We start from the raw sequence: 23465 nt of genomic DNA, 5'->3' as shown, positions 1-23465 counted from the left end.
TGCAGTCGGTCCTCCGTCGTTAAATATCGCCTGTTAGCCTGTTTTACACCGTGACAGGGTTTCACTGCAGTCGGTCCTCCGTGTTAAATTCGCCTGTTAGCCTGTTGTTACACCGTGACAGGGTTTCACTGCAGTCGGTCCTCCGTGTTAAATATCGCCTGTTAGCCTGTTGTTACACCGTGACAGGGTTTCACTGCAGTCGGTCCTCCGTGTTAAATATCGCCTGTTAGCCTGTTGTTACACCGTGACAGGGTTTCACTGCAGTCGGTCCTCCGTGGTTAAATATAGCCTGTTAGCCTGTTGTACACCGTGACAGGGTTTCACTGCAGTCGGTCCTCCGTGTTAAATATCACCTGTTGTTACACCGTGACAGGGTTTCACTGCAGTCGGTCCTCCGTGTTAAATATCTAGCCTGTTGTTACACCGTGACAGGGTTTCACTGCAGTCGGTCCTCCGTGTTAAATATCGCCTGTTAGCCTGTTGTTACACCGTGACAGGGTTTCACTGCAGTCGGTCCTCCGTGTTAAATATCACCTGTTGTTACACCGTGACAGGGTTTCACTGCAGTCGGTCCTCCGTGTTAAATATCGCCTGTTAGCCTGTTGTTACACCGTGACAGGGTTTCACTGCAGTCGGTCCTCCGTGTTAAATATCGCCTGTTAGCCTGTTGTTACACCGTGACAGGGTTTCACTGCAGTCGGTCCTCCGTGTTAAGTATCGCCTGTTAGCCTGTTGTTACACCGTGACAGGGTTTCACTGCAGTCGGTCCTCCGTGTTAAATATCGCCTATTAGCCTGTTACACCGTGACAGGGTTTCACTGCAGTCGGTCCTCCGTGTTAAATATCGTCTGTTAGCCTGTTGTTACACCGTGACAGGGTTTCACTGCAGTCGGTCCTCCGTGTTAAATATCGCCTGTTAGCCTGTTGTTACACCGTGACAGGGTTTCACTGCAGTCGGTCCTCCGTGTTAAATATCGCCTGTTAGCCTGTTGTTACACCGTGACAGGGTTTCACTGCAGTCGGTCCTCCGTGTTAAATATCGCCTGTTAGCCTGTTGTTACACCGTGACAGGGTTTCACTGCAGTCGGTCCTCCGTGTTAAATATCGTCTGTTAGCCTGTTGTTACACCGTGACAGGGTTTCACTGCAGTCGGTCCTCCGTGTTAAATATAGCCTGTTAGCCTGTTGTTACACCGTGACAGGGTTTCACTGCAGTCGGTCCTCCGTGTTAAATATCACCTGTTGTTACACCGTGACAGGGTTTCACTGCAGTCGGTCCTCCGTGTTAAATATCACCTGTTGTTACACCGTGACAGGGTTTCACTGCAGTCGGTCCTCCGTGTTAAATATCGTCTGTTAGCCTGTTGTTACACCGTGACAGGGTTTCACTGCAGTCGGTCCTCCGTGTTAAATATCGCCTGTTAGCCTGTTGTTACACCGTGACAGGGTTTCACTGCAGTCGGTCCTCCGTGTTAAATATCACCTGTTGTTACACCGTGACAGGGTTTCACTGCAGTCGGTCCTCCGTGTTAAATATCACCTGTTGTTACACCGTGACAGGGTTTCACTGCAGTCGGTCCTCCGTGTTAAATATCGCCTGTTAGCCTGTTGTTACACCGTGACAGGGTTTCACTGCAGTCGGTCCTCCGTGTTAAATATCGCCTGTTAGCCTGTTGTTACACCGTGACAGGGTTTCACTGCAGTCGGTCCTCCGTGTTAAATATCGCCTGTTAGCCTGTTGTTACACCCTCTCACTCACTTTCTCCTCCCTCTCACTCACTTTCTGCTCTCTCTCCTCCCTCTCACTCACTTTCTGCTCTCTCTCCTCTCTCCTCTCCCTCTCACTCACTTTCTGCTCTCTCTCCTCTCTCCTCTCCCTCTCACTCACTTTCTGCTCTCTCCTCTCTCTCCTCTCTCCTCTCCCTCTCACTCACTTTCTGCTCTCTCCTCTCTCTCTCACACATCTCACATATGAAAACACCAGTTAGTGTTAAATTATAGAGCGCTGGGACTCCTCCTTGGAGGATTTACACATTTTTGTGTGCTGGAAAGTATTGGATGATTCAATGTTCTGTATGTGGCTGCTGCCATCTGGATTGCATTGTCCTCGTGTCAGGAGTTTCAACAATGAGCTTCAACCTGTTTTTCCTCACGCTCTTAGACTGCGTTCCAAATGGACCACCTCCCCCCCACCAGGGGGCCTGGAGCCTTTAGAGGGACTAGTGGTGTATTAAAAAGTCAAGCCGCTTTGATAAGTAAGACTATTAAACATTTATGGACCAGGACTTAACGTGGTCCCTGGAGCGTGGAGACAGAGTGCATTGTGGGGATCGATGCTTATACCTAAGCTAGTATTTTATAGTAAAGTAACAAAAACATGGGCTAAAAAGGAAAATATAACTTTTATCGTACTTCAGGGAAAACTCCACTGTGTGGTTAGTTAGTTAGTTAGTTAGTTAGTGAGGCTTTCCATTAGGAACATTTGGTGCCGGACAAGTGACCTGGAATATTTACATTTATTGGACGTTTGAGAAGTTTACCGGTCATCCATATGCATTGGGTGGGTAACCTGCATTGTTGTTGTTTTTGTAGTAGGTTATAAATAGGCCAAAATGTATGTTTATTTACTGGAGTATAGTCCTATTTCTGTTCTTTTGGATAATATATACGAGGATCCAGCACCTGATTTGATGTTTAGGTGGAGTAGTTCACCTCGTTTAGTCTTTTCATACATCCACCAGCGCCATCAATAAACCAGGGTTAATGAGCCTCATTCACGTGTCCTTAAAAACAGCCTGTAACTCATCAATAAACCAGGGTTAATGAGCCTCATTCACGTGTCCTTAAAAACAGCCTGTAACTCATCAATAAACCAGGGTTAATGAGCCTCATTCACGTGTCCTTAAAAACAGCCTGTAACTCATTACAAAAACTATTCCTTGTGTTTCCATGTGTAGCAGAACTTCATAACGTTTATATATCTTTTTTTACTTCTTAAAACAATAATTGTCCACCTCACTTTTCAGTTGTTGGAGATTTGAGATTTTATCATGCATATGCCTATAGGCTAAGCGTCCACTGTATCATGTTAATAAATATATATATTTAGAATAAGGCTGTAACGTAACAAAATGTGGGAAAAGTCAAGGGGTCTGAAAACTTTTCGAATGCACTGTGTGTTATATATATATATACACACACAGTGCATTCGAAAAGTTTTCAGACCCCTTGACTTTTCCCACATTTTGTTACGTTACAGCCTTATTCTAAAATCGATCAAAGCGTTTTTCCCCCTCATCAATCTACACACAATACACCATAATGACAAAGCGAAAACAGGTTTTTAGAACACTGAAATATCACATTTACATAAGTATTCAGACCCTTTACTCAGTACTCTGTTGAAGCACCTTTTGAAGGCAGCGATTACAGCCTTATTCCGGTAGAGTTAACGGTGGAGTGACGGGCACATTAGAGACAGGAATATTCTCTCCTTGTGGTTTGACCCGCCCTCACCTGGCCCAGACCATGACCATATCCCAAATGGAACCCTATCCCCTATGTAGTACACTACTTTTGACCAGGCCCATAGGGAATAGGGGGTCATTTGGGACGCACACTATGCTGGATAGACGGGTGCTACCTCACGGAAAACTGCTGCAACTATCTTTTCCTGCTGCATCCAATCATACCCAACCAGCACCAGACGAAATAACAGCAAGCAAAAAAGAAAATGGTTGCCTTCCATATGGCACCCTATTCCCTATATATATAGTGCACTACTTTTGACCAGGGCTCTGGGTGCCATTTGGGTGACGCAGCCGATAAGGAAGGAAGGATGCCTCGCTTTACTGCACATGGCATCATCAGAAAAAACGAAACAACATTTGACATTTTTGTCATTTAGCAGATACTCCTATCCAGAGCGTCTTACAGGAGCAATTAGGGTTAAGTGCCTTGCTCAATCGCGCCACGACAGTTTTCACCTAGTCGGCTCGGGGATTCAAACCAGCGACCTTTCGGTTACTGGCCCAACGCTCTTAACCACTAGGCTACCTGCCGCCCAACAATGTCAGTATAAGATATACATGCAGAGATGTAACGTTAGTCAGTAGATTAGGTTAGATTCTTCATTGCTCTTTAGCTTCGTGAACATAAGGTCACTCGGAGTGACCGTGTCCCAAACGGTACACCTATTCCCTATATAGTGCACTACTTTTGACCGAAGTCTGTAAGGCTCTGGTTAAAAGTAACGCACTTTTATGGAATAGGGTACCATTTGGGATGCATTCACTGACTGACAGGCTGTCCTGAATCTTGAAAGGTGTTCTCAACACGTTCCCTGAGTCTTGTACGCCCTTTCATCTTCTGACATATTTCTCGAGGGAGAGAGAGGGAGAGAGAGGGAGAGAGAGGGAGAGAGAGGGAGAGAGAGAGAGGGAGAGAGAGAGAGGGAGAGAGAGAGAGGGAGGGAGAGGGAGGGAGGGAGGGAGAGGGGGAAGAGGGAGGGAGGGAGAGAGAGGGAGAGGGAGGGAGAGAGGGGGAGGGAGAGGGAGAGGGAGACTAATAACAAATAACAATCTTTCAGTGAAGCCTCTTTCTCACTTTAGTTGACTTTCCTTTCTCTCTGGAGGATAATTGCAACCATGAATAGACACCTATGGTTGTCTTCAATCCATTCTCAGCTAGCAGCTAGGTTTGCATTAGGGATATGTCCCAAATGGACCCTATTACCTGTATAGTGCAGTAAGGTCAAAAGTAGTGCACTATATAGGGAGTAGGGTGCCATTTATAGCCCCATTTATAGCCTATAGTTGTCTCTTTTTGGGCTTAGTTGTGGTCAATTCGCAAGTGTAAAAATTATTCTAATTATGTTCCGGCCCCCCGACCATCCGCTCTGAACAAAACTCGGCCTGCGGCTGAATCTAGTTGCTCAACCCTGGCCTAGAAACCTTAACTGACACTTTGCTATTTTCATTTAAAACATTTTTTAAAGGAACTTACTGTTGAAAGTTGTAGTAGGAGAATGCACAAGGTGACATTTCTAAATCGGGTAGTGCCTCATCAGTATTCCTCTTGTCATTGCAGACCTTAGAGCTCTTTATAACTTGTCAAATGTCCAGATCAACTAGCCCAAGTTTTTTTTTAAAGCTAGGTTTTGTGTATAGAATTTCAAGAAAATCTGCTTTAAAACGGCAACATTTTCTCGGCACCCCATGGCAAAATGTGTAGAGTTGCAGAAAATAATAAGCTTTTTAAAACAGCAAAATGTTCTCTCACTGTCAACAAGCGGGGTGTGAACAGTTTTGTCCCAGGAGTGGAAAAAGTTGTCTCTTGTCATGTTCCAAAATGCTGTACTAGTTGTTAAGCAAAATGAGGAAAGAACGTTGAAGTGTTTTTCAAAGCTTCTGGCGTCTTATTTTCCTTTTCTCCTCCGGAAGCTGAAGGGTTCTGAAGGGTTCTGAAGGGTTCTGAAGGGTTCTAAAGGGTTCTGAAGGGTTCTGAAGGGTTCTGAAGGGTTCTGAACGGGTGTTGTTAAGAAAAGCCTTGACTCTGCTACAGTCAGTCCCAGCCATGAAATGCCTCCGAGCCAAGATTTCCTGTTATGCTATTCTGAAGCAGCTTTTTACAATCGCCCAGAGCACTCTCTAGTATTTTGGTTGAATCCTAAACGGCACCCTATTCCCTATGTAGTGCACTACTTTTGACCAGGGCCCCCATATGGAATAAAGAGGAATTTGTCGTGTGGGGTTTGGGCTGTGGGTTGGTATCTGACATTGAATGAGTATCGCCACTTTAAATTAAGATTCAACACCACTGCAGGCCAGGTAGGTTTCTTCTCAGAAAGTTGCCTGTGGCGCCTTATCTCTGTGTTACCATGGAGACCGGTCTGTTTACAAATGCGCGTTCTGTATCGCTAATTGCTGTGTGCGGGAGACGGCTTGCTAATCAGGAAAAAAAAACCTGCTGCTTTTTATCATGTTATTCTAGACACGTTTTCTTTTGTCTTTCATACAATGAAGTGAGCGTTTTCCACAACCATTAGATGGGCTGACCAGTTAGGTTTCCTGTTGTTTAGAGTAGAGAATACACTGTCAACAGGTCTGTTTAGGGCGGCAGGTAGCTTAGTGGGTAAGAGCGTTGTGCCAGTAACCGAAAGGTCGCTGGTTCTAATCCCTGAGCCCGACTAGGTGAAAAATCTGTCGATGTGCCCTTGAGCAAGGGCACTTAACGCTAATTGCTCCTGTAAGTCGCTCTGGATAAGAGCGTCTGCTAAAATGACTAAAATGTAAATGTAAAAATGTTCATATCGCAGTCTGTACTCACCTGCTGGCAGTACAAAAGCCTTCCTACATAGAGAAAGGTGGTGGATCATAGTCTCAGAGAGTTGATAATGACTGGAGTGGCCTCAGCCTGCCTTTTTAATACCTGATGATCACAGAAACAGAACAGAGAGAGATTCATTAAAACAAAATAAAGAAGGGGGGGAGAGAGAGAGGGAATCCATTCCAAGGATAGTAGCACCATTTTCATTGACATTTTAGTCATTTAGCAGACGTTCTTATCCAGAGCGACTTGTAGTTTTTTTTTTCTCTTTTCTTTTTTTCATACTGGCACCCCCCGTGGGAATCGAACCCACAACCCTGGCGTTGCAAGCGTCCTGCTCTACCAACTGAGCGACACTGGGCTAGTGTCTGCATCCATCAGAGAGAGGGAGAGTCCATTCCAGGGACAGTAGCACCATTAGTGTCTGCATCCATCGGTCCCATTAAGAGCACCTTCTCTTCACACACACACACACACACACACACACACACACACACACACACACACACACACACACACCAGAGAGAGAGAGAGACGACTCATTTTAAAGGTTGTATGAACAACCATGACTGGGCAACCTTCACAAAGCAAGATCCTCCTCCCCTTCAGTAGCCTTAACCTTAATAAGGGGTCCCTCTTTTCTCTGTCTCCGAGTGGATGCGATACGATTAGTTACACAGAGGGAGAGACTCTGACAGCTGGATAGGAAGAACATTAGTGGATCACTTCCTGTGGTCTGGATGTTTTTTTGGCTCTACCCAGTAAATTGGACTCACTTCTATTCTAGCCTCAGATACCACTTAGCGTCTCACCAATGTCTCTACTTAGATTTTAGGTGGCCTTAATTGGTACACTACACTTCACCTAAATAAGCGGCTTGAAAGGTAGTAAAGAAATTGGAACCTTATTAACAAACCAGCAACACGGTGTATATAAAACTCCTCCTCCTATTTGTATTGCTCATCCTACGAGGCTATAAAGCAGGCTAACTCAAATCTCCTCCAAGCCACTTCCACTGCTGATTTTTATATTCTTCCCCCCTCTAATCAGGGACTGATTTTTAGACCTGGGAATCCAGGTAGAACAGAACACCAACAGTACTCCGGACCTCCAGCCTCGGATACCCTTGATATAAAGTAATCTGATTTGGTTTAGAAATGTCTCACAGCAGACAGGCTGTGTCCCAAATGGCACCCTATGCCCTACATAGTGCATCACTTTTGACCAGAACCCTATGGTCCCTAGTCAAAAGTAGTACACTATGTAGGCAATAGGGTGACATTTGGAATGTAGACATGGTTCAGTGTGAGCTTAACAGAGGATTGTAGACTTGTTCATCCCTTCTCATTCCTACTTCTCATTCTACTCCAGCGCTAGGTGAACGGGTTGGGGGTTAGAACAGTGGTGTGTAGCCCGTGGATAGACGTGGAGCGGGCTGACTCCATCGCTAGGTGAACGGGTTGGGGGTTAGAACAGTGGTGTGTAGCCCGTGGATAGACGTGGAGCGGGCTGACGCGGGGAATATCCACCGCCCAGCTCCCTCGCTGAGAAGGCGACTGCTCTCGTCCGGAGCAGAATAAATCACAATAAAGGAACTGTGGCGTTCCAGATTGGATCTCTGTGGTCTCTCTCTCCCTCCCTCCCTCTATCTATCTCTATCTCACTGCCTCACTTTCTCCCTCACCCACTCTTTCCTTCTTTCTCTCTCTCTCGCTCTCTTTCTCTTTCTCTCTCTCTCTCCCTCTTTCTCTCTCTCTCTCCCTCTTTCTCTCTCTCTCTCCCTCTTTCCCTCTCTCTATTTTTTTCTCTCTCTCTCGTTCTCCCTATTTCCCTCTCTCCCTCTTTTCTCTGTCTCTGTCTCTCTCTCACACTCTCCCTCTTTCCCTCTCTCTTTTTTTCTCTCTCTCTCTCTCTCCCTCTTCTCTCTCTCTCTCTCTCTCTCGTTCTCCCTCTTTCCCTCTCTCTCTCTCTCTCTCTCTCTTTCCCTCTCTCTCTCTCTCTCTCTCTCTCTCTCTCTCTCTCTCTCTCTCTCACGTTTTCCAACATGGACTCTCCACTGTGTGTTAGCTAGCGTGGCTCTCGGAGAGCTGCCAGAGCAGATGAAGATGAATAGACCCAACAGTGAACGGATGGAGGAATCACTGTTGTGGAGAGTCTGCTGTGAGGGAGTGTACTGGGCAAATAGCACCCGATTTAGCTACAGTGCCTTCAGAAAGTATTCACACATTTAGTTTTGTGTTACAAGGTGGGATTAAAATGGATTTAATTGTCATTTTTTGTCAACGATCTACACAAAAAAACTCTGTCAAAGTAAAAGAGAAATTCTAACATTTTGTAAAAAATAATATAAAAAATGTAACCTATCTTGATTATATAAGTATTCAATCCCCTGAGTCAATGCATGTTAGAATCACCTTTGGCAGCGATTATAGCTGAGTCTTTATGGGTAAGTCTCCAGGAGCTTTCCACACCTGGATTGGACAGTATTTGTACATATTATTCTTTTAAAAATTCTTCAAGCTCTGTTAAGTTGGTTGTTGATCATTGCTAGATAGCCATTTTCAAGTCTTGCCATAGATTTTCAAGCCGATTTAAGTCAAAACTGTAACTTGGTCACTCAGGAACATTCAGCGTCGTCTTGGTGAGCAACTCCAGTGTATATTTGGCCGTGTGTTTTTAGGTTATTGTCCTGCTGAAAAGTGAATTTGTCTCCCAGTGTTTGTTGGAAAGCAGACTGAACCAGGTTTTCCTCTAGGATTTTGCCTGTGCTTAGCTCTATAACGTTGATTTTTATCCTAAAAAACTCCCTAGTCCTTGCCAATGACAAGCATACCCATAACATGATGCAGCCACCACCATGCTTGAAAATATGAAGTGGTATTCAGTAGGGATGTAACGATCCATCTACTACATCGATGTATCGATTTATATTCCTATGATCCAACTACATCGATCTGTGCTCGGCGAGTTGGCCTTTTGGACAACATATATCAATCTAACATCGTTTTTAAAATGTAATAAATCGATTGTATCGATACGTGGAAATAACCCATTGGATTTAAGCACGTCAGACTTTATATGGATGTTTTTTCTTAGCACTTTTAATGATAAAGGCTTTAAACATTACTCGATTCAGTCTGCCTATCCGTGACGTCATCGCCCCGCGCCAGCAGCAGCGCAAAGGCGCAAAGACAACAAAACATAGCATGGCGGACGACAGAGGAGAAGCCGACGAGCGAGAAATTATCAAGCCACCATTGCGGTCCTTACAAGAAACAGGAATCTAGGAAACTTCACCTGCACTGTCCAGTATCCAGGTATTTATTTCAGTCACACTGGTTGAATTTTTGGCTAAAAGGTTACTGAATCGATTTCAAGTCACTGAATCGTTTCGGATCGTATCGTTCTAAATGAACCAATATCGTCCTTGAATCGTATCGACAACCACGAATCGTGATTCGAATCGTTGTTAAAACGAATCGTTACACCCCTAGTATTCAGTGATGTGTTGTTTGATTTGCCGCAAATAAAGCTTTGTATTCAGGACATAAAGTTAATTTCTTTGCCACATTTTTTTGCTGTTTTACTTTAGTGCCTTATTGCAAACAGGATGCATGTTTAGGTATATTTTTTATCCTGTACAGGGTTCCTTCTTTCCACTCTGTCATTTAGGTTAGTATTGTGGAGTAACTACAATGTTGTTGATCCATCCTCAATATTCTCCTATCACAGCCATTAAACTCTGTAATTGTTTTAAAGTCACCATTGGCCTGATGGTGAAATCCCTGAGCTGTTTCCTTCCTCTCCGGCAACTGAGATAGGAAGGACGCTTGTATCTTCATAGTGACTGGGACATAGCCTGTCACATAGCCCGTCACGTTGTCCAACAATACCAGATCTCTAATACTCCCTTCTACCCCTCTCCAACATGGTGGTATTATTACTAGGGTTTTGACCTATCTCACAGGACAGCATGTGAAGAGCTGGTGGCTTTGGATCCACTGGAAAAGGAAACGGCTTCTGAGATTACATTTGACATTCTAAGGAAGGACTTCCATTGAGCTCTAACCTTCGAGCCCCCACATGTTATTCATTCACGCCACTCCAACCTTGATCCAAGGCTGACGCTTTATGGAAACAGATGGAAACTCCAACCCAATGGCCCCACTGTTTGTTTCTGCGGTTGGCATGAACTCTGTGTTGTGTTGCAACGTGAATGAGGAAAATAAACTTTACAGAACTGACTGACTGTCTGACTTTTTAGCGTTGTTGAGGAATCTTTCTCCCTCTTGGCTTCATTTAGTTGTGAGCAGTCGTTTTCCCCCGTAACATTACCAACCTCCCCTTCACAAGCTGTCCCAATTATACACTGAGCTGCACAACACCGAATCCTCTGACTCGGGCATATCCCAGAATTAATTGGCCACAGTTTTACTGTGTGCCTGTGTTTAGAAATAGAGCGCTAACAAAAGCATGTAGCTTCTGATCAACAGCTCTAACAGAATGAAGACTGGAGCGAAGTGCCGTTAGTGGGGTTTGTTGGCCTCATGGAAAGCTTCTGTCCCCTCTGGCTCCTGTTGCGGCTACGCTGCGCTGGGTAGTTTCCCCGGGCTGTGGGCTTGGCGGCGTGCTAGCTAGGCGTGCTAGTAGCTAAGAGACATTTTATTTGGGGGAAACGTTTTTGGTATTACTCAGTGTTTCAGTATTTTCTTTCTTTATTCCATGTAGTTATGGAGGGGCTTTGTGCCTGTACCTAGTGGGACACTGGGAGGTCATTTCATCTCAGTGGCCACGTCTGGCTTGCCTCTCTGACAACACAGTTAGTTTTTCCAAATGGCACCCTATTCACTATATAGTGCACTACTTTAGATCAGAGCCCTATGGCACCCTATTCCCTATGTAGTGCACTACTTTAGACCAGAGCCCTATGGCACCCTATTCCCTATGTAGTGCACTACTTTAGACCAGAGCCCTATGACACCCCTATTCCCTATATAGTGCACTACTTTAGACCAGAGCCCTATGACACCCTATTCCTATAGTGCACTACTTTGACCAGAGCCCTATGACACCCCTATTCACTATATAGTGCACTACTTTAGACCAGAGCCCTATGACACCCTATTCCCTATATAGAGCACTACTTTAGACCAGAGCCCTATGACACCCTATTCCCTATGAGTGCACTACTTTAGACCAGAGCCTTATGACACCCTATTCCCTATATAGTACACTACTTTAGACCAGAGCCCTATGAAACCCTATTCCCTATATAGTGCACTACTTTAGACCAGAGCCCTATGACACCCTATTCACTATATAGTGCACTACTTTAGACCAGAGCCCTATACGGCTAGAGAATAGTGTGTAATTTGGGCCCTGAATCACAGCCAATCACAGCCAGCTACGAGGCTGCTGCAGGCTCTAGTTTACTGCCCAAGGATCTGATTTGGGTCACGTTCCAAACGGAACCCTATTCCCTAATAGTGCACTAACAGGGCCAATAGGACTCTGGTCTAAAGTAGTGCACTATATAGGGAATAGGGTGTCATAGGGCTCTGGTCTAAAGTAGTGCACTATATAGGGAATAGGGTGTCATAGGGCTCTGGTCTAAAGTAGTGCATTATATAGGGAATAGGGTGTCATAGGGCTCTGGTCTAAAGTAGTGTACTATATAGGGAATAGGGTGTCATAGGGCTCTGGTCTAAAGTAGTGTACTATATAGGGAATAGGGTGTCATAGGGCTCTGGTCCAAAGTAGTGCACTATATAGGGAATAGGGTGCCATAGGGCTCTGGTCTAAAGTAGTAAACTATATAGGGAATAGGGTGTCATAGGGCTCTGGTCTAAAGTAGTGCAGTATATAGGGAATAGGGTGTCATAGGGCTCTGGTCTAAAGTAGTGCACTATATAGGGAATAGGGTGTCATAGGGCTCTGGTCTAAAGTAGTGCACTACATAGGGAATAGGGTGTCATAGGGCTCTGGTCTAAAGTAGTGCACTATATAGGGGATAGGGTGTCATAGGGCTCTGGTCTAAAGTAGTGTACTATATAGGGAATAGGGTGTCATAGGGCTCTGGTCTAAAGTAGTGCACTATATAGGGAATAGGGTGTCATAGGGCTCTGGTCTAAAGTAGTGCACTATATAGGGAATAGGGTGTCATAGGGCTCTGGTCTAAAGTAGTGTACTATATAGGGAATAGGGTGTCATAGGGCTCTGGTCTAAAGTAGTGCACTATATAGGGAATAGGGTGTCATAGGGCTCTGGTCTGAAGTAGTGCACTATATAGGGAATAGGGTGTCATAGGGCTCTGGTCTAAAGTAGTGCACTATATAGGATATAGGGTGCCATAGGGCTCTGGTCTAAAGTAGTGCACTATATAGGGAATAGGGGTGCCATAGGGCTCTGGTCTAAAGTAGTGCACTATAGGGAATAGGGTGTCATAGGGGCTCTGGTCTAAAGTAGTGTACTATATAGGGAATAGGGTGTCATAGGGCTCTGGTCTAAAGTAGTGCACTATATAGGGAATAGGGTGTCATAGGGCTCTGGTCTAAAGTAGTGCACTATATAGGGAATAGGGTGCCATAGGGCTCTGGTCTAAAGTAGTGCACTATATAGGGAATAGGGTGCCATAGGGCTCTGGTCTAAAGTAGTGCACTATATAGGGAATAGGGTGCCATAGGGCTCTGGTCTAAAGTAGTGCACTATATAGGGAATAGGGTGTCATAGGGCTCTGGTCTAAAGTAGTGCACTATATAGGGAATAGGGTGCCATAGGGCTCTGGTCTAAAGTAGTGCACTATATAGGGAATAGGGTGCCATAGGGCTCTGGTCTAAAGTAGTGCACTATATAGGGAATAGGGTGTCATAGGGCTCTGGTCTAAAGTAGTGCACTATATAGGGAATAGGGTGCCATAGGGCTCTGGTCTAAAGTAGTGCACTATATAGGGAATAGGGTGCCATAGGGCTCTGGTCTAAAGTAGTGCACTATATAGGGAATAGGGTGTCATAGGGCTCTGGTCTAAAGTAGTACTATATAGGGAATAGGGTGCCATAGGGCTCTGGTCTAAAGTAGTGCACTATATAGGGAATAGGGTGCCATAGGGCTCTGGTCTAAAGTAGTGCACTATATAGGGAATAGGGTGTCATAGGGCTCTGGTCTAAAGTAGTGCACTATATAGGGAATAGGGTGTCATAGGGCTCTGGTCTAAAGTAGTGCACTATATAGGGAATAGGGTGTCATAGGGCTCTGGTCTAAAGTAGTGTACTATATAGGGAATAGGGTGCCATAGGGCTCTGGTCTAAAGTAGTGTACTATATAGGGAATAGGGGTGGCATTTGGGATGCATCCCCCATATCTACTCTTTCACGTTGTCCTTTTATGTGAGTTTATTAAATATCCTGTGAACAGAGTGATACCGAAGCCATCTAATAAAAAGCGTTCTTGTCGGTGTTGCCCGTCTGTCCACTGCTGTGAAATCTAGAAATATATGATTCACTTTTTAAGTGTGTACTCTGTCATTGTTGAAACTGCGTAACTAGCCTACCTGGGAGGCTAGTTCCCAGCCTCGTCTGTTTGTAATGGATATAATGCACTGCTATAAAGGAAGCCTACCTGGGAGGCTAGTTCCTAGCCTCGTCTGTTTGTAATGGATATAATGCACTGCTATAAAGGAAGCCTACCTGGGAGGCTAGTTCCTAGCCTCGTCTGTTTATAATGGATATAATGCACTGCTATAAAGGAAGCCTACCTGGGAGGCTAGTTCCCAGCCTCGTCTGTTTATAATGGATATAATGCACTGCTATAAAGGAAGTCTACCTGGGAGGCTAGTTCCTAGCCTCGTCTGTTTATAATGGATATAATGCACTGCTATAAAGGAAGCCTACCTGGTAGGCTAGTTCCTAGCCTCGTCTGTTTATAATGGATATAATGCACTGCTATAAAGGAAGCCTACCTGGGAGGCTAGTTCCTAGCCTCGTCTGTTTATAATGGATATAATGCACTGCTATAAAGGAAGCCTACCTGGGAGGCTAGTTCCTAGCCTCGTCTGTTTATAATGGATATAATGCACTGCTATAAAGGAAGCCTACCTGGGAGGCTAGTTCCTAGCCTCGTCTGTTTATAATGGATATAATGCACTGCTATAAAGGAAGCCTACCTGGTAGGCTAGTTCCTAGCCTCGTCTGTTTATAATGGATATAATGCACTGCTATAAAGGAAGCTTACCTGGTAGGCTAGTTCCTAGCCTCGTCTGTTTATAATGGATATAATGCACTGCTATAAAGGAAGCCTACCTGGGAGGCTAGTTCCTAGCCTCGTCTGTTTATAATGGATATAATGCACTGCTATAAAGGAAGCCTACCTGGGAGGCTAGTTCCCAGCCTCGTCTGTTTATAATGGATATAATGCACTGCTATAAAGGAAGCCTACCTGGGAGGCTGGTTCCTAGCCTCGTCTGTTTATAATGGATATAATGCACTGCTATAAAGGAAGCCTACCTGGGAGGCTAGTTCCTAGCCTCGTCTGTTTATAATGGATATAATGCACTGCTATAAAGGAAGCTTACCTGGTAGGCTAGTTCCTAGCCTCGTCTGTTTATAATGGATATAATGCACTGCTATAAAGGAAGCCTACCTGGGAGGCTAGTTCCTAGCCTCGTCTGTTTATAATGGATATAATGCACTGCTATAAAGGAAGCCTACCTGGGAGGCTAGTTCCTAGCCTCGTCTGTTTATAATGGATATAATGCACTGCTATAAAGGAAGTCTACCTGGGAGGCTAGTTCCTAGCCTCGTCTGTTTATAATGGATATAATGCACTGCTATAAAGGAAGCCTACCTGGGAGGCTAGTTCCCAGCCTCGTCTGTTTATAATGGATATAATGCACTGCTATAAAGGAAGCCTACCTGGGAGGCTAGTTCCTAGCCTCGTCTGTTTATAACGGATATAATGCACTGCTATAAAGGAAGCCTACCTGGGAGGCTAGTTCCTAGCCTCGTCTGTTTATAATGGATATAATGCACTGCTATAAAGGAAGCCTACCTGGTAGGCTAGTTCCTAGCCTCGTCTGTTTATAATGGATATAATGCACTGCTATAAAGGAAGTTGTGAAGGAGATTCACCATTTGAATACAACGGTCTTTTAATAGCCTGCCCTTTACAAAGACAGCCCGCCTGTAAAGCTGTACATAGCAGAGCGCTGGGAGGCCTTTTCAAGCCTGCACAAAAGAAAATACGTTAGGGCTGCCATAGTCATATCTTATCTGCTATTAGTCGATAGTCATATCTTATCTGCTATTAGTCAAAGCGGAAGTCTCTGGGTAAGTCCCAAATGGCACACTAATCCCTATATAGTGCACTAACAGGGCCCATAGGGCTCTGGTCTAAAGTAGTGCACTGTATAGGGAATAGGCTGCCATTTGGGACTCATTCTTTCACTGCGCTATGCGGGAGGCTGCGGGGGTCATTGAGGCCGGCCATTAATTCCCTGAACCAGCGGGACTCTGAGGGGGTCGCCGTCGGACGGCAGCCAAGTAATCAAAACCGCATTTACTTGACTAAACCTTCTCACCTCAAAACCTATGAGGTGTCCCCGAAAAAGTCATTATGCCTGAGGAGAGAAAGGGTAGCCCCAGACAGCAGGATAGATGTGAACCAATGACCAGTAAAACGTACATTTCTCTCTGAGGTGAGCTTCAGCCATAGGCCTCTGTCTGTCTGCGTTCCAAATGGCACCATATTCCTGTAGTGATCACTATAGGCTTTACGCAAAAGTAGTGCACTAAATAGGGGAATAGGGTGTCATTTGGGACTAAAACTGTGTTTTTTTGTTGTTTTTTGTGGTTATTGGGAAGCCCATTTCATTTTGATAGCTTTGTGTCTTAAGGGCTTTCTGAGGTAACTGATCCCTGTAGACTGTAATACTCTCTCCACTGCTACAGCCTACATGCCCTTTGTCCTGACTGGCTGTCTGTAGTCAAGTTAACTCTCGCCTGTCGTGTTGTAAGTCATCACTGAATTTCCGCTGACATACGTTTTACTTAGATACATCTATAGAGAGAGGTCTCTCTTTAAAGTGATACTGACGGCACAGATTGCCCTGTTTTACAGAGACTGGTCTTTTCGATAGTGATACTAACTAACCTAACTATGGATAGTGATACTAACTAACCTAACTATGGATAGTCATACTAACTAACCTAACTATGGATAGTGATACTAACTAACCTAACTGTATGGATAGTCATACTAACTAACCTAACTGTATGGATAATCATACTAACTAACCTAACTATGGATAGTCATACTAACTAACCTAACTATGGATAGTGATACTAACTAACCTAACTATGGATAGTCATACTAACTAACCTAACTATGGATAGTGATACTAACTAACCTAACTGTATGGATAGTCATACTAACTAACCTAACTATGGATAGTCATACTAACTAACCTAACTATGGATAGTGATACTAACTAACCTAACTGTATGGATAGTGATACTAACTAACCTAACTATGGATAGTCATACTAACTAACCTAACTATGGATAGTGATACTAACTAACCTAACTATGGATAGTCATACTAACTAACCTAACTGTATGGATAGTCATACTAACTAACCTAACTGTATGGATAGTCATACTAACTAACCTAACTGTATGGATAGTCATACTAACTAACCTAACTGTATGGATAGTCATACTAACTAACCTAACTGTATGGATAGTCATACTAACTAACCTAACTATGGATAGTGATACTAACTAACCTAACTGTATGGATAGTGATACTAACTAACCTAACTGTATGGATAGTCATACTAACTAACCTAACTATGGATAGTCATACTAACTAACCTAACTATGGATAGTCATACTAACTAACCTAACTATGGATAGTGATACTAACTAACCTAACTATGGATAGTGATACTAACTAACCTAACTATGGATAGTCATACTAACTAACCTAACTATGGATAATGATACTAACTAACCTATCTGTATGGATAGTGATACTAACTAACCTAACTATGGATAGTCATACTAACTAACCTAACTATGGATAATGATACTAACTAACCTATCTGTATGGATAGTGATACTAACTAACCTAACTGTATGGACTGTGATACTAACTAACCTAACTGTATGGACTGTGATACTAACTAACCTAACTATGGATAGTCATACTAACTAACCTAACTATGGATAATGATACTAACTAACCTATCTGTATGGATAGTGATACTAACTAACCTAACTGTATGGACTGTGATACTAACTAACCTAACTGTATGGACTGTGATACTAACTAACCTAACTATGGATAGTGATACTAACTAACCTAACTATGGATAGTCATACTAACTAACCTAACTATGGATAATGATACTAACTAACCTATCTGTATGGATAGTGATACTAACTAACCTAACTGTATGGACTGTGATACTAACTAACCTAACTATGGATAGTGATACTAACTAACCTAACTGTATGGACTGTGATACTAACTAACCTAACTATGGATAGTAATACTAACTAACCTAACTATGGATAGTGATACTAACTAACCTAACTGTATGGACTGTGATACTAACTAACCTAACTGTATGGACTGTGATACTAACTAACCTAACTATGGATAGTGATACTAACTAACCTAACTATGGATAGTCATACTAACTAACCTAACTATGGATAATGATACTAACTAACCTATCTGTATGGATAGTGATACTAACTAACCTAGCTGTATGGACTGTGATACTAACTAACCTAACTATGGATAGTGATACTAACTAACCTAACTATGGATAGTGATACTAACTAACCTAACTATGGATAGTCATACTAACTAACCTAACTGTATGGATAGTCATACCTAACTAACCTAACTGTATGGATAGTCATACTAACTAACCTAACTGTATGGATAGTGATACTAACTAACCTAACTATGGATAGTCATACTAACTAACCTAACTATGGATAGTCATACTAACTAACCTAACTGTATGGATAGTCATACTAACTAACCTAACTGTATGGATATTCATACTAACTAACCTAACTATGGATAGTCATACTAACTAACCTAACTATGGATAGTCATACTAACTAACCTAACTGTATGGATAGTAATACTAACTAACCTAACTATATGGATAGTCATACTAACTAACCTAACTGTATGGATAGTCATACTAACTAACCTAACTATGGATAGTGATACTAACTAACCTAACTATGGATAGTCATACTAACTAACCTAACTATGGATAGTCATACTAACTAACCTAACTATATGGATAGTCATACTAACTAACCTAACTGTATGGATAGTCATACTAACTAACCTAACTATGGATAGTGATACTAACTAACCTAACTATGGATAGTCATACTAACTAACCTAACTATGGATAGTCATACTAACTAACCTAACTGTATGGATAGTCATACTAACTAACCTAACTATGGATAGTCATACTAACTAACCTAACTATGGATAGTCATACTAACTAACCTAACTATATGGATAGTCATACTAACTAACCTAACTGTATGGATAGTGATACTAACTAACCCAACTATGGATAGTGATACTAACTAACCTAACTGTATGGATTGCATGTGTTGGTTGGCACTATCCAAGTGTGGTCTGACTTTCTCCTACTTGTCCAATATATTGGTTGATTTTATTTATATTCGATTGGCCATTTTTTATTAGATCATAATGTGTTTGTGGAGTGATGGTTAGCTGTATTTTATTAGATCATAATGTGTTTGTGGAGTGATGGTTAGCTGTATTTTATTAGATCATAATGTGTCTGTGGAGTGATGGTTAGCTGTATTTTATTTGATCATAATGTGTTTGTGGAGTGATGGTTAGCTGTATTTTATTAGATCATAATGTGTCTGTGGAGTGATGGTTAGCTGTATTTTATTAGATCATAATGTGTTTGTGGAGTGATGGTTAGCTGTATTTTATTAGATCATAATGTGTTTGTGGAGTGATGGTTAGCTGTATTTTATTAGATCATAATGTGTTTGTGGAGTGATGGTTAGCTGTATTTTATTAGATCATAATGTGTTTGTGGAGTGATGGTTAGCTGTATTTTATTAGATCATAATGTGTTTGTGGAGTGATGGTTAGCTGTATTTTATTAGATCATAATGTGTTTGTGGAGTGATGGTTAGCTGTATTTTATTAGATCATAATGTGTTTGTGGAGTGATGGTTAGCTGTATTTTATTAGATCATAATGTGGAGTGATGGTTAGCTGTATTTTATTAGATCATAATGTGTTTGTGGAGTGATGGTTAGCTGTATTTTATTAGATCATAATGTGTTTGTGGAGTGATGGTTAGCTGTATTTTATTAGATCATAATGTGTTTGTGGAGTGATGGTTAGCTGTATTTTATTAGATCATAATGTGTTTGTGGAGTGATGGTTAGCTGTATTTTATTAGATCATAATGTGTTTGGAGTGATGGTTAGCTGTATTTTATTAGATCATAATGTGGAGTGATGGTTAGCTGTATTTTATTAGATCATAATGTGTTTGTGGAGTGATGGTTAGCTGTATTTTATTAGATCATAATGTGTTTGTGGAGTGATGGTTAGCTGTATTTTATTAGATCATAATGTGTTTGTGGAGTGATGGTTAGCTGTATTTTATTAGATCATAATGTGTTTGTGGAGTGATGGGTTAGCTGTATTTTATTTGATCATAATGTGTTTGTGGAGTGATGGTTAGCTGTATTTTATTAGATCATAATGTGTTTGTGGAGTGATGGTTAGCTGTATTTTATTAGATCATAATGTGGAGTGATGGTTAGCTGTATTTTATTAGATCATAATGTGTTTGTGGAGTGATGGTTAGCTGTATTTTATTAGATCATAATGTGTTTGTGGAGTGATGGTTAGCTGTATTTTATTAGATCATAATGTGTTTGTGGAGTGATGGTTAGCTGTATTTTATTAGATCATAATGTGTTTGTGGAGTGATGGTTAGCTGTATTTTATTAGATCATAATGTGTCTGTGGAGTGATGGTTAGCTGTATTTTATTAGATCATAATGTGTTTGTGGAGTGATGGGTAGCTGTATTTTATTAGATCATAATGTGTTTGTGGAGTGATGGTTAGCTGTATTTTATTAGATCATAATGTATTTGTGGAGTGATGGTTAGCTGTATTTTATTAGATCATAATGTATTTGTGGAGTGATGGGTAGCTGTATTTTATTAGCATGTCTATTCTGTTGTGTGCTTTGCTTCTTTGTACCCTAAAAAGCGGAAGGCTTGTCAGAAGCCTGTTGAAAGATGAACCGTGTGGTGATGTCCCCCTGGCAACACCATGGAGAGGGGGAAGAGGATGCATCAATTATTTGTGTGGACTGAGAATTAGATTATACCTCTTTCTCTTCCACCTCTTCCTTTGACTCCTCTTCTCCTGCTTTGAGCACTTTATCTCTCTCTCCCTCTCTCTCTCGCTCTCTCTCTCTGTCTCTGTCTGTCTCTCTGTCTCTGTCTCTGTCTCTGTCTCTCTCTCCCTCTCTCGCTCTCTCTCTCTGTCTCTCTCTCTCTCTCTCTCTCTCTCTCTCTCTCTCTCTCTCTCTCTCTCCGCTCTCTCTGTCTCTGTCTGTCTCTCTGTCTCTGTCTCTGTCTCTGTCTCTCTCTCCCGTCTCTGTCTCTCTCTCCCTCTCTCTCTCGCTCTCTCTCTCTGTCTCTGTCTGTCTCTCTGTCTCTGTCTCTGTCTCTGTCTCTCTCTCTCTCTCTCTCTCTCTCTCTCTCTCTCTCTCTCTCTCTCTCTCTCTCTCTCTCTCTCTCTCTCTGTCTCTCTCAATTATTTTTTTCTCTCTCAATTTAAGGGCTTTATGGGCATGGGAAACGTGTGTTAACATTGCCAAAGCAAGTGAAGTAGATAGTAAACAAAAGTGAAATAAACAATAAATATTAACAGTAAACGTTACACTCAGAAGTTCCAAAATAATAAAGACATTTCAAATGTCATATTATGTATATATACAGTGTTGTAACAATGTGCAAATAGTTAAAGTACAAATGGGAAAATAAATCAACATAAATATGGGTTGTATTTACAATGGTGTTTGTTCTTCACTGGTTGCCCTTTTCTTGTGGCAACAGGTCACAAATCTTGCTGCTGTGATGGCACACTGTGGTTTTTCACCCAGTAGATAAGGGAGTTTATCAAAATTGGATTTGTTTTCTAATTCTTTGTGGATCTGCACCACACCTTGACGCCTCTGTAGAAATACTCACCACTGCACCACACCTTGACGCCTCTGTAGAAATACTCACCACTGCACCACACCTTGACGCCTCTGTATAAATACTCAACACTGCACCACACCTTGACGCCTCTGTATAAATACTCACCACTGCACCACACCTTGACGCCTCTGTAGAAATACTCAACACTGCACCACACCTTGACGCCTCTGTATAAATACTCACCACTGCACCACACCTTGACGCCTCTGTATAAATACTCAACACTGCACCACACCTTGACGCCTCTGTAGAAATACTCAACACTGCACCACACCTTGACGCCTCTGTAGAAATACTCAACACTGCACCACACCTTGACGCCTCTGTAGAAATACAGAGGAGAGGAGAACAAAGGGCGTGTCCCTAATGACACCCTATTCCCTACACCCTATTCCCTACACCCTATTCCCTACACCCTATTCCCTACACCCTATTCCCTACACCCTATTCCCTACACCCTATTCCCTACACCCTATTCCCTACTCCCTACTCCCTATTCCCTACACCCTATTCCCTACACCCTATTCCCTACACCCTATTCCCTACACCCTATTCCAGAGTTCTGGTCAACAGTAGAGCAGGATATAGGGTGCCATTTGGGAGGCACTATCTCTGTCTGGTAGCTTGTAGGTGGGACGAGAGGCTGCTACAGAGCCTTATTCCTCAAACTGGTTCCCCCTTTTGGTTGGTGTGTTTTGGGAAGCCTTTAAAGATGTCAGAGGAAATGGCCACTGGCTCTAAAATACTATTTTATTGTTTTATTTTGAGTCGATGCTGCGTTTGTTACCATGTGTGAGGTCGGAATTCACCAGCTGTGAAGGCATGAATACCAGTTGGATGCATTCATGTGATTTGAACTAGTTGAGAAATGCCGTTTGGCTAATGGCCAACCAGCTCTGTCAACCATAATCTAAAAGGACAGCTATCATGCTTGTAAACACATTATAGAGTTCCAAAACCACATTTAATCGATAGCTTTTTATAATTGTTATGTTGCATTGAACTGACCAAAATGCTTTTATAGAGGCCATTTCCTTAGTAGGTGATGTGAGAGGTCACCGTGTGGGAGAAGTGGGTGCTCAGGATGATAGACCAGTTTCCCACTAGTAATGACCGGTTGGAAAGCCGTTCAAATGGGTTCCTCCCAGTCGTATGGGGTAAATTCCCACTTGGTTACGAACGCACCATGACACTGCCTCTTTTAGTGCCAGATGCACGCTCTCATAAAGGGGGGCGTGTCTGTAGCGTGGTACATCTCCGACTCTGTAGTGATGTGATTGGCTGTCACTGTTAAAGGTGTAATGCAGGCATTTTTATTTCATTATCAAATCATTTCTGGGTAAAAATTAAGTACTTTGATATTTTTATTTTTTTATTAAAATGGTCAGAAAGAAACAAATAGCTTCTTAGCGAAGATAATTTCTTAAGCAAGAATTTTGCTAGGACTGTCTGGGAGTGGTCTGAGTCGGGAGGAGGAAACTGAAAACTAGCTGTTATTGGCAGAGAGGTTTGGAACTCTCTTTCTTATTGGTCTATTAACTAATTTACCGCATAGTGATGTCACCATGGAAGGCCAAACTCCATCCCACCAAAACAGGGAGAAATTTCAGGCGGTCTTTTCAAAAAGCTGTTATACTAAAATGGCATAGGCATATTTTTCACAATTTCACGGTGTTATTCCAACCGCAAAGGGTGGAAATATACACTGAGTGTACAAAACATTAAGAACACCCGCTCTTTCCATGACATAGACTGACCAGGTGAATCCAGGTGAAAGCTATGATCCCTTATTGTTAAAGCCTTGAGACAATTTGAGACATGGATTGTG

At 42.5% G+C, this 23465-nt stretch overlaps 1 protein-coding gene across 1 annotated transcript in view; it reads left to right on the top strand.

Annotated features, from left to right (window-relative positions):
• The window catches only part of LOC121537315 (protein diaphanous homolog 3), a 77211-nt gene extending 69215 nt beyond the window's left edge, over positions 1-7996 (top strand). Inside the window, exon 5 of the mRNA XM_045214605.1 lies at positions 7698-7996. Within this exon, the coding sequence (XP_045070540.1) occupies positions 7698-7703 (6 nt within the window). The 3' untranslated portion in view covers positions 7704-7996. The remainder of the gene's footprint in view (positions 1-7697) is intronic.
• Positions 7997-23465: the final 15469 nt, after the last annotated feature.

Source organism: Coregonus clupeaformis, unplaced genomic scaffold (assembly GCF_020615455.1).
Source record: "Coregonus clupeaformis isolate EN_2021a unplaced genomic scaffold, ASM2061545v1 scaf0284, whole genome shotgun sequence".
NCBI lineage: Eukaryota > Metazoa > Chordata > Actinopteri > Salmoniformes > Salmonidae > Coregonus > Coregonus clupeaformis.
Note: the sequence above shows the minus strand (reverse complement) of the source record. Positions and strands in the feature narration are given on the sequence as shown.